We start from the raw sequence: 12,967 nt of genomic DNA on the forward strand, positions 1-12,967 counted from the left end.
GCAAATGAAATAATGTCTTCATATTTCCTTCTGCGCATACGCATCACAGGTCTAGGACGGTTCAGAATCGGTAATAACAAGAACCGGGACAAAGCTATAAACTCATGGTACTTGCTCGAAGTCGCGGACGCTCCGCTCCATCTGAAAACGCTGTAATAACAAAAATAACGACTGATTTTTGTAATTTCAAAATATTTTTATTTCAGAAAAAGAAAATTTTATATATCAAAGTCACATTTGGTGTTATATACTATATAAAGACGAAAATTATTCACCTTCCTATAGAGATGTGGACTAAAATTTTTAAATATCTCTCGACAACTGATTTAATAAATTTTTGTGAAGCTTTTAACGAGTTTGAGTATTTGCTAACAGACGAAAATATAGTAAAGTATGATTCTAACAGTTGATGGATTAACTCCTCTTTATACATTGAACGTGTTTTTGTTTTAAGGAAGTTTGACGTGCAAGGAAACTACACGTTTGTGCAGGTCGATTTCGTTAAATTCATTAAAGAAAAAGTGCAGTATGATCATATCAGGTCTTTAAACATAAATAATCTTTATTGGGTACCGAGAGATGATTTAAGAAATTTACTGAGCCTTTTACCTAAATTGGAAGAACTATATGCCTTGGAGACTAACTTAAGTTTACTCGCAGAAGATATGAAATTTTATGGGAATGTATGTATCGTAGTCACGTGTATTCCGTCTTTTCATGAAGATCCTAGGTCACTTCATGAAGCGTCGGTTAGGTTAGGGCACAAACATAGTGAGGCATCTCGATGCGATTCTCGCCAAGATGCTGGCCAGGATGGTAGCCGCGATGCATCCTACGCGCACTGTTTTAAAACGGCGAATAGGTGCGCGTAGGCATACTGAAGCATTTACCATCGCCGTTTTATTAAACACCAGTTTATATAAAGCAGATATTAATTAATTAGTATAGGCCCTTGTTGCATTTCAGTTGATTTCAACAAATTCAGTTCGCAGCGCTACAACGGCAAAAATCAGATATTATCCCTACCTATTTCACGTCGCCGTCATGTTGATCGCATAGAATAATATTGAAATCGTGGTTTGGTTTGGTTATATTTACTTGTGTCTAGCCCTAGCAGGCAACTATTAAGCCCGACCAATCACGTTAGGGTTTTTGACAAACATAAATGAATTAACACACTCCACATAACCACGCTAACCAACCTGATTGGTCAAGCTTAATAGTTGACTGCTAGGGCTAGACACTTCTTTATATTTAAGTATTTTAGTTTTTTGCTAGTGCAGTTATTGAGACAAAAAAGAGATAAAACACTCAGGTACGAGGTTTGTGTGATGTAACGCTGTTTCGGGTAATTAAAAATAAATTAAAAAGAATTCGAACTAGGCGTCGTGCTGTGGTCGTGACAATTTCAAATGTTAATAAAATTGCCGAAAAAATGTTAATGCGTAAAGGAGAGCGTACTTAGGGCGTTGTTGGGTGCAATTACATACATTCAATAACTCAACTTTCCCTGATATTCAACTTTCCCGAAACAACATTTTATAGCTTCATAGTTTCTCACACCGATTTGATCAAAAGCAAAAATGGATTCAAGCATTTCGACGAAACAAGTCGACGAAACATTTCAACAAGTCGACGAAACAAGCATTTCGACGAAACATTTCGACGAAACAAAGTGCTCGTTACATCATAAAAAAATTAAAAAGACATATATATACTATAAGAGGATAAAATATAATTTGCAATATTAATGTTATACTTTTTTTTAATCAACTAGCGATTAAAGTACTTGCTATAAATAAATAAAGTCCATAAACTAATTTCGATTTTGAAAATAGCTACTGTCATTAGAAACTTGCCATGACGACATCAGTCCTCTTTGTTGCCATTTTATTGAAAAATTGCTCTTTACTCAAAATCTGAGCTAGATAGGTATAGGATACCCTAATAATAGTTTGAAAGAGCATTTGAATCTGTTTCGATTTATTTTAAAAAATACAGGTTGTCGCATTTGAAATAACAAAAGGTTTTTATGTAAAATAAATATTTAAAATAAATCATCAATTTTTGGTACCCCTGTATAAATTTAAGGGAGCAATACAATTTTTCAGTAAAGTTTATTTCTCTATCTTTAAACTCAGCACAATAATTAATTCTAAAAAGTAATGCACAGGGTGTTGATAATCTATTCCATTGTAGCATGCATATTTATATATCTTCAAATATCTCAAAAACCAAAGCTTGTAAACATATTAATATATAATAACCCTTATAATAAAGGCCTTATTTTGTGTCCAAGGATCCAAATATGAAATAAAATACCGGGTGTTCCATAAGAAAAAATATAACTTTGGTGTAAATCTTAGTTCTGACATACCCTGTACATTTCAAAATAATTTTAAATTATACACATGGTCTTCCCACATAAGCCCATAAAATATTTTGTTTCTACATATTTCCGTTTTCGTATAATCAACCGAGGCGAATGAGTTGCGCCACTCTGTGTATAGGTGTTCTATTTAAAAAAATATTCGCGATCCACTCACACTTTTTTGAGCCACCCTTTAAATTTTTTAATTAAGTTCAAATAATTTCCTCAAATACATCCTAATACATACTTTATGTCTGGACTACAAAAAAGTTTTTTTAATAAAGGAGCTGCAGATGCATGCCTGACGCACTATTGCCGGACTCTCTAGAATCAAGGTGATTACATTGTTGGTGATAAATTAAATACTAGTATTGTAAATATTTTATTCCACCCGACTCTAGTTCGACATATGCTCAACGAATTGTGATCCTAAACCGACCAATCAAATGTAAATTTTAAAAAATAAAAATTTTGTTTCCTAGGAGGCATCGCGCTGAACATATAGGTGCGTGGCGAGGTGTGAGGCTCCGGTATGTTTTGACGCATAAATTTGTACATGTTTGATTCAGCATCGCCGGATGGCGAGGTGAATGGCGCGCATCGCGTCGAGATGAAATGCCCCGCACTATGTTTGTACGATAGTCGCGATGCATCCTACGCGCACTTACTCGCCGTTTTAAAACAGTGCGCGTATAGGATGGATCGCGGCTAGCATCCTGGCGAGCAGCACGGCCAGCATCTTGGCGAGCATCGCATCGAGATGTCTCACTATGTTTGCGCCCTTAGTAGTTTAGTTATGTTATTAGGTTATTTTTTTTTTCATTAAGTGACTAGGCTCTTCATGAATAGCCGGAATACACTATGCTATGACATATATATATAAATTTCTATTTTATTATCTCATAACTCATAATTACGACAATATTTTAGCTTAGAGCATTAGCAGTTTGTGTATTATTGGATGACGATATGTATATTAAAAGTTCTTCAGTAGAGAATCATATGTTCCTCTTGAAGAGATTTTGTCTTAGAATTGTCCAAGCTAAACATATATTGAGCTCTGAAGATCATGCAAATTTGTATGGGATGTTTAAAAAACTGCATGCTTTAACAGAACTATGGGTAATTTGTTTTTTATCTTCCTCCTGATAAATCTATTAACACATCACCATAATTTTAGATCGTTGGTTTAGAGGGACATAACGGGACATTAGAGACATGCTATGACCGGATTCTCTGTAACTTAAACTCTTTAAACACATTAGTAATAAAAATAAATATATATAATGACTTTGACTTTGAACCTGTCGGTATGGCTAAAGTTTATGAATGTAATATTTTTGGGTCTCTGTCAAGTTTTAAAGTGTATGGTAATGTACAGATATAAAAGAGTTTATAATGTATTGAATTCCTAAATTCCGTAATATTTTTAGTAAAGTGTCCCCCAGAAAAGATAGTTCTTTTAGAAGATATTTCATTATTGGGTCCTTGCGAGACTCGACTCGAGAAAGCATGGAACGCACTTAGGAGACGAACTTATAGAGATCTGCCATACGATGTGAAAGCCGCTGAGGTGAGCACAGATTATAAAGAATATACCTAACTATACAAGGTGAGTTTTCTATGTTCTCTATGGGTATCTCGAAAACTACTGGAGATAGAGAGTCGGTTAAATGGGGAAGGAATTGCAGTTTTGTGGGGTCATAAATATACGACTTTCAGATTTTTGAAAAAGTTCATGACTTACTAGATATTTCGAAAAAAAATCAAATTTCGGCTATTTTAAAAATGGTCCCTAATTCCATTATAATCTATTTTAGACAAAAAGTTTTCAGATAAAAGTTGTAGATAATCACATCCTTAATGAGATTGCGTTCTCCGTTTTTTTCTAAAGCCTGTCATTTTGGATATATTACACAAACTTATGTTTTTTTAAATGGAAACCATAGTTGACCATGACTTCATAAAAAGCATAATTTTCTAAGCTTTTCAGCGATATAAGCTATAATATATTTTTTTTTTTCGAAAAATTACTGAGTTATAAACAATTCTTATCATTTTTAAACAATTTCACTTAATTAGCCATGGAAACAAGTTCAATAGTCGTTGCTCTCAAGGAGGGTCCACATTTTATTAACATGTTATATAACATTGCTATTTAACAAGTTCCATATCACATGCTAAAAAACCGGGAGCCGACCACATTATAGTTTTCGTAATCATGAATCATTTTGGCGAGAAAGAGGTTCTGCTAGCAGCAGCGGCGTGCGGAATTATTTTTAAAGAAAGAGAAAGAAAGGCTAGAAAAAAAGCGGTTTTGAGTCCGCCCTAGCCTACAAGATAGATCTATATGTAGTTGAACTCAATTAGCTTACCTTTTCAATACCTGCCTCGGCTGTTTCTCGTGGTGTGTTTCTGTCTTTTAAAAACATTGATATAACTTAAAAGCAAACCATTTTAAATTATCCACTTCGTCTAAACCAGTACCTGATTTGCATTTCTTTTGTTCCCTCTGGAACTGCCCTACTAGATAACGCATTTTTTTTCTCAACTTTTTATCTTTCCAAATACACACTTTTTGCAATTTTTAACCATGCATCATGCTTTTTTTTATTTCACTTTAAATGAGGGACTACGGATATCCCATAACACTGTATGATCTCTATACCTACAACCCTTCTACAACTTAATTAGTTGACAAGTCTGCTCTTGGCTCTACTCCATTAACAATATAAGAACATAGAGAAAGTAATAAAAAGTTTTACTTTACTATAAGTTCAAGCTTTTTACTATCTTTCTCTATATATAAGAACCATACGATCGAAAAAAAATGGCGTCAGCGATGGCTATGAAATGAAGATCGCTGTCATTTTATATGAAAAATTATATTGGGAATGTCATCGATCGTCATGTTCAAGCCAACTGGACGGGAGGCCGACTGGACGCAGTCAGTTTTTTTTTCGATCATACGGTATTATTGACCAGTAAATAAACAAAAAAATATGAACGGCTAAACTAGAAATTTAGCCAGTCTGGACGCATTGTTTCATGTTACAATAGCAGTGTTGAGCAACATCTTTTGATCTTTACCGACTACAAATGGATAACATCTAGCAAGTTATATAGCAGCGGAATTTGCTAAATATGACTAAAAATATGTAACATGTTATATAACTTTGCTATAGAGCGGTGTTATATAGCAAGTGTGGACCGTCCTTCAGAAATGCCAAACTGTCACATCCAAACTTGTAAATTAAAATAACAAAAAATTGTAAATATGAATTTTTCAAATGAAGAAAAGCGTGTTCTTGGCTATACATTTTCGAAGATACGTTAGATACGGCTTTTAGAGAACGGTTTTTAAAACATGTTAGAAAAGTTAAATTTAGAGACTGCAATAGAGTGGTTCCAACATGACTTTCATTTTGACTCTTCCCCCCCCCCCCTAAATGAAAGAAATGTTAAAAATTATTCATATTATAGTTATTCAAACTCAGGGATAGGAAGAGGTTTTTTTTTCATTTTCGATTTTTTTATGCGGTATATTTTGTGAACATTTTCTAATATAACTTAAAGTGTATGTAGTGATAATTATTTTTTTAACTTTTAGTTTGTTTAATGTAAATTGTAAAGAACCGTTTAATAAAATATTCTGTCTTTTTATAAGTTATAAATTATAATAATTAATTAAATAACAGAATAAGAATAATATATAATAATATAATAATTAATTAAATAACAGAATATGGAATACCATACCAACTAAGTGAAATTGAAGTAAGATAAGAATTGGCTATAACTCAGTAATTTTTCTAAAAAAGCATATTATAGCTTATATCGCTGAAATAGTTAAAAAATGGCGCTTTTTATGAAGTTATGGCCAACTGTGGTTTCCATTTAAAAAAAAAACATAAGTTTGTGTCATATGTCAAAAATGACAGGCTTTAGAAAAAAAAGGACAACTCAATCTCATTAAGGATGTGATTATCTACAACTTTTATCTGAAAACTTTTTGACTAAAATAGATTATAATGAAATCAGGGACCATTTTTAAAATAGCCGAAATTTGTTTTTTTTTTCGAAATATCTAGTAAGCCATGGACTTTTTCAAAAATCTGAATGGCGCATATTTATGTCCCCACAAAACTGCAATTCTTTCCCCATTTAACCGACTCTCTATCACCAGCAGTTTCCGAGATACCCATAGAGAACGTCGTAGAAGACTTACCCTGTATATTATGTCGCCCACACTTTTTTGAAGCACCCTGTATACTCTAAAATAAGTTAAAATTGTGTATCTTAATATTAAACCCTTAAAAAAATTTCTATTTAACGTTTTTCCGTAATTGCGAAAATAAACATGGCAATGTTAATTTTCGTTTTACTTTCGCAATTATCGTTGACTCGCCCTGTATATATTATTTTAGAAAATCTACATGACTAGGAACGTGAAGGACGTGCAGTTTGAGGAATTGAATTTTCGTGACTGCTATTGTAATATAACTGATATCACGGCATTTTGGGATTTTCTCAAAGCACCCAACTCGAGAAACCTGAAGAAACTTCGTGTAGGATCCTGTGTATTGCAAAGTAAACGATTTGCTATAATGCGATAATCATTTTTTATTAATATTATAATTTTTTTTTAAGGAAAACCACCTCCTAGGAAAGATCACGTTATAGAAAATCTAGAAAGAATCTACCCGTTTCAGGATATAGTAGAAAACTGTAGTAAACTTGAAGAACTTGTAATAGCGAGCTGGTCCCAGGTACCGTTCAATCCGTTGAATAAAAATAAAACTAAAGAAGGATTGTAGGTATTTAATACACTTTTAATATTCGTTTATGAAAGAGACAGAAGCGACGTCATGGTAACCGTATTGAGACTCTTGTCAGTTTTGTTCCACATTTTTCGAGTTGATACAAAGTTTGTTGTTTATTTTAGATTATTTTTTGTTTTAATTGGTTTTGTGCACAGTGTATAAATCGGTAAAGACGTGTCGTTTCCACCTTTTTACTATATACCATGTATATTTTGAAAAGGTCAAATATTATCTCCCCGGCTGATATGCGAAAGTTGTATTAGACTTTTTTGAAGAGGCGTTAAGCTTAATTCAGAACCTCAAAATTAGTGGAATAAATTAGTGGTTTCAATTACACTTTATACTTTTTAGTTTACGATCATTCACAATAGTTAAAAAACACAATTAAAATTAATAGACTATCCTAACAACAGCTTGCGTTAGCCAGTTGTATCCATAGAGAAACCCTAATATTTAGCTTATAAAACACAATCAACTTTTGATTTCTAACCACAATTTCTCTTGACGGGAGATAATCAAAGGCCAAAATGATATTCCTTGCAAATTTTGAAGTATAATTAGTAGAAAAGTTAAAAGTTTGATATTTTATAATAATTGAAAATGTCTACCACTAATTTTGACGTTCTTACGTTGAAATTAAAGGAACAAACTTCTACGCTAATTAAAACCACTAATTGCGAGGTTCTGAATGAAGCTTTAGTTATCAAACTTTTAACTTTTCCACTAATTATACTTCAAAATTTGCGAGAAATGTGGTTTTGGCTTTTGATTATCTTCCGTCAAGTCCAAAAAAATTCTTTATGAGTATTTCGCCACTGCACTGCAAGTACACTACTTTACATTGGTGAAACATCTAGACCCTTAAATGTTAGAATTACAGAACATAAAGATTATTTAAGTAAGGGAGATTTTCACAAATCTAAGATTTGTCAGCATTCATGGGACACAGGGCACAGAATAAATTTTAATAACGCCAAAATTATAATGAAAGAAGCGATAGCCTCTAAAAGAAAAATTAAAGAGGCTTTTTTAATTCACTCTAATCTCTAATAAAAATAAATGTATTGCTCATGCATCTGTAGATGTTAGTAATGTATGACAATCGCTTCTTTGATTTTAAGGAACATAATGTTACGTTTTTCGTCGGTTCCGTGTGGATAGAAAGTCACAATTTATTTAAACACTATTTATTTAACACTAATTAACAAAAATAATAACGATAAAAGACTTAAAGAACATTTTTCATATGAGTAATTCGATTTTGATGTCAATATGGCTCCTACTTGTAGAGGGCGCCACCTATATATTTTTAACTGGTTTGAAGAGTAATAACTTTTCGTCCGTACCTGTATAAAACTACTAAGTAAAGAAATATACATTTAGGAGGTTTTTAACGTAAAAAAGATGTCTTAATAAAAATCGCTACGAGTAATAGTTCTCGAGATATTTGAAATCGAAATTATCAATACCTGTCATCATTGACATAAATTAAACATGTTGACTAAATAGCGAGCTAAATAGTTAATAGACGGAAATCATAAATTTGAAATATTTTTGTGCCAAATCATCACCAATCGTCATTTTTTCGAAGAAAATTTTATGATTAATTTAAAAAAATAATTTTTTTTCCAAATTTACCTTTTTTGTCCAATAACTATCTACTCAACATGTTTATTTTTTGTCAATAATGACATGTATTGACTATTTCCATTCTAAATATCTCGAGATGGGTTGCTCGTAACGATTTTTACCAAGAGACATTTTTTACGTAAAAGAATACGAAAGTGTATATTTTTTTACTCAGCAGTTCTATACCGGTACGGAAAAAAAGTTATTACTCTTCAAAACAGTTAAAACACATGTAGGTGGCGCCCTCTACAAACAGGAGTCATAATGACATCAAAATCAACTTTCTCATGTCAAAAAACTATCAGACACCAATTTTCATCCAAATATTTACGTTACTTCAGAAATTATTTGGAAAAAATCGAAATAAAAATGAAACTTCTACACCCTGTATCTAACCAAACCGAAACTAAGCATTTTTGGACATACATTTATAAAAAGTTTTTACTTCTTTTTATCTGCAGAATATGCTCCCGAAGTTTCCGGAATACAGTTCGGACCACCCTGTATATCAATATAACATAAAACGAGATGTAATTAAAGAAATATCATCGTAGCAACAGCTATTTTAGAAACGTCTAGGTTTACTTATTTCAATGAGATTTATGAAAAAAAAAATCCTTTGCCTTGGATACAAATACCGCCACGATTTGGAAATAGCTCAAAACAAAACAAAATTGAACGAGGCAACAAAAAAACGCCAAAAAAATCCCCTCTCGCTCTCCTCACGAGTAGTTTTCAGGCGCTTTTAAGAATCGAAAGTAGGTCGGGGCAAACCGAAGTGGGTCAAGACAACTGGAAATAAATCGAAATGCGTTCAAAGTTGGGCGACGAAATGCGACTTTGACATGTTTCGAATTGTTTCTCGCATAGTGTGTACGCTGTTTTACAGTCTTGGCACAGGTCTTGGTATATCATCCACTTGGAGTTGGAGGAGTGGAGTTTTTTCCTTTTTGAGGGTGTTCCAAGCTCCTGTGCTGACAATTCTCCCAGCCCTGTTTCCGTCAAAGACCATTCTAATCATTGTGATGTTCTATTAATCTCTTATTAATACATTTATTTTTTGTATCAAGAAATATGAGGTGATAATTTTAACTTAATTTTATGTTTTGTAGTATCTACTGTCAACATATCAACTTGGAATTGTTACTAGAAGGTTTGAACGAAATCAGTTCGTGTAAACTAAGAAGAATATACGTAAATTGTATAGACAAATATTCGGGATTTCAGTCACAGTTAAAGACACTATTGAAAAAAAATCCTCAACTGATTTTTGTGGTTTTAAACTCCGAAAGCGAACATAATATGAAAGAAACTATTAGCATCTTAGAGGAATTTTGCGACAACGAAGCCAAATCTTACCGTTTCTATTCAAATTTGAGAGGTCGCCTCGCTACATCATATACATATAGATACGTACTCTCACTTACATACTCTCTCCAGCACGTTCACAAGGACGTACTTGAATTCAATACAAACGTTTCTATAGTGAATCTAGCCGATTTCAGATAAGAAAAAAGCTTAGTTTTGTTACAATTTGTAAATAGTTTAAAACACAAATCGACTTAGTTTCACAGATGAAAAAGGCGTCATAATAGACGTAGAAATAACGTTTCTTCGAGCTTTACTGATCGTGATTTAATTTAAATTTCGTATGTTTGAATAAAAACTGGACAATGGATGATAATTCCTGTCTGGCCGACCCCTATTACATACAGGGTGTTTCAAATTCGACTCTTACCATTGGGATCTCGGAAACGGTAAGAGATACAGGGTGGCCTAATCTAGGGTAAAGTTGCCTGTCATTGATCCCAATGATAATCCGTTTAGTAATTGAACTTATTGTCATTTCCGGAAATATGGCGGAAAACTGATGTTTCCGGTTTTCGTTTTTATTTTTTTACGAGTTTATTTTGACAGTTACAAAAATCTATAAAGACATTCTCACAGAAACTATATTAGCTTCATCCTTTGGTAACGTGGAAAATCACTTACGACGTTTCGTTTTTCTGGAACCATCATCAACTTTATTTTTTTAAATAGGTACGTATATGGTTTATTTATTTAATTTTTTAGAAGCTTATGACGTCTCAAATACAGTACTGCAGCGCACTTGTCCCAGAAATGTATAATGAAGAATATTCTCATAAAAGGCAATGTTTTCGGTATACGGATCTCTGTTCGTTATGTGCGTATAAAAAACACCCAACATTTTTTGGGTAAGTGCGATACATCATTCTATTTGGGAGGTCATAAGCTTCTAAAATAAAAAAATCCAGGTCTCTATTTAGAAAAACAAAGTTGATGATGGTCCTAGGAAAAAAATCCTGGTCTAAAGGATAAAGCTAGAAAGGTTTCTGTGAGAATGTAGTTGTAGTTTTTTTCTAACTGTCAAAATAAACTCGTAAAAAAGTAAAACCAAAAACCGGAAATTTTAGTTTTTCCGCCATATTTTCGGAAATCACAAAGATAAGTTCAATTACTAAACGGATTATCATTTGGTTCACTTAACAGGCAACTTTGCTCCAATTTAAGCCACACCTAATCTTTTGGTGCGAGGTGAGAGGCGAATTTGAAACACCCGGTATATCTTTTTGTCAATTTTTGATAATTTTTTATGTCGCTTTTTATAATTGGGATTGGTTCGATAGAAATTATCATCGATTGACGTTTGACCACTGTGACTGTGACATCTCTTTTTTTCGAATTTCTAATTTTTCAAATAGTCGTTAAAACTACAATATAACCAACCAACTGTCACCGTCAAGCATCCTCTTGCTGGACAGACTCTAGCCCAAACTGACACTTAACTTCTTGACCCACTGTGACGTCGTTTTTATTTGATCACACTAATTCGAATACCAGTAACAGTTCTATGAACTTATTATTTTTAAGATTTAATAGGGTTTTTTGACTTTTTATTTCACGTTTTATTATACAAATTTAATTTTCTTTTTATCGTACATATTTATTTAAAACTGCGATTAGGAGACTTTTTTGTTGTTTTTAACATAACATGTACGTATGATCGAGAAAAAACGGCGTCAGCGATGGCTATGGAATGAAGATCGCTGTCATTTTATATGTAAATTTATATGGGAAATGTCATTGATGTTCATTTCCGAGCCAACTGGACGCCGTTTTTTTTTCATCATACGGTATTATGGTAAGCGAGTTTTTATGTATATACATTGATTAGGATTGAAAATATTTTTGTAACATTATGTATGTCTAACGCTAAAATCTATTAAAAAATGATATACGAATTTGATATTTTATTATTTAAAAATGCAGCACTGGCCAATAAAAATAATTTGCTTCATTTACAAGGTGTATAAAAAGAATATTTAAATCAAAATTTTCATCCACTTTTCGTTTATCTTGAATTGGTATCCACCTATTCATGTATTGGTGACGGAATCAACATTATGAACTCCCCTTTTTTGGCAGTTCTGTTTGACTTTTTCGAATTGTCATATTTGAATCACAAAACATCCCCCTTTAGAACTTTTTCATAATGGTCATAATCGGCAGTAAGATACTAACCGCGCGAACAAACACTAGTGGCGCCACCGGTCATCAAATGGTGTAAAAATTGCAAAAATTTAATCATTTAATTTTGACACAAGGGGTCGCGCTTAACTTTTTTTATTTTTAATTCAATTTCCATTGTTTTCAAACTATATTATTAGATTTTGTTGTATTTTGTGAATGTATAAATAAATGTTTTCTTAGTATAAAATTGCATTATATTAATTTAAATTTTATTGAATGTAATTATTCTTTAGCCTTTATACAGGGTGGTCCGAACTGTATTCCGGAAACTTCGGCAGCATATTCTGCAGATAGAAATAATTAAAAATTTTGTATAAATGTATATCCTAAAATGCTTAGTTCCGGAGATACAAGGTGTAGAAATTTCGTTTTAGTTAAGTAACGTCAATATTTGGATGAAAATTGGTGTCTGAGAGTTCTTTGGCATGAGAAATTTGATTTGGATGTCAATATGCCACCTACATATTTTTTAACTGGTTTGAAGTTTGAAGACATTTACGACGTTTTTTACGTGAAAAAGATCGCTTGGTAAAAATCGCGACGAGTAATGGTTTTCGATATATTTGGAATCGAAATTATCAATACCTGTCAT

At 32.6% G+C, this 12,967-nt stretch overlaps 1 protein-coding gene across 1 annotated transcript; it reads left to right on the forward strand.

The window, feature by feature from the left end:
- The first annotated feature begins 231 nt into the window (after positions 1–231).
- LOC115877187 lies at positions 232–7,305 on the forward strand. The gene is made up of 7 exons (XM_030893350.1): positions 232–391; positions 455–683; positions 3,302–3,493; positions 3,552–3,741; positions 3,805–3,944; positions 6,799–6,961; positions 7,022–7,305. The coding sequence occupies exons 1-7, from the start codon at positions 288–290 to the stop codon at positions 7,186–7,188; spliced, it is 1,185 nt and encodes a 394-aa protein (XP_030749210.1). The 5' UTR covers positions 232–287; the 3' UTR covers positions 7,189–7,305.
- Positions 7,306–12,967: the final 5,662 nt, after the last annotated feature.

This window comes from Sitophilus oryzae, unplaced genomic scaffold (genome assembly GCF_002938485.1).
Source record: "Sitophilus oryzae breed Bouriz unplaced genomic scaffold, Soryzae_2.0 scaffold_1060_pilon_pilon, whole genome shotgun sequence".
Lineage (NCBI taxonomy): Eukaryota > Metazoa > Arthropoda > Insecta > Coleoptera > Curculionidae > Sitophilus > Sitophilus oryzae.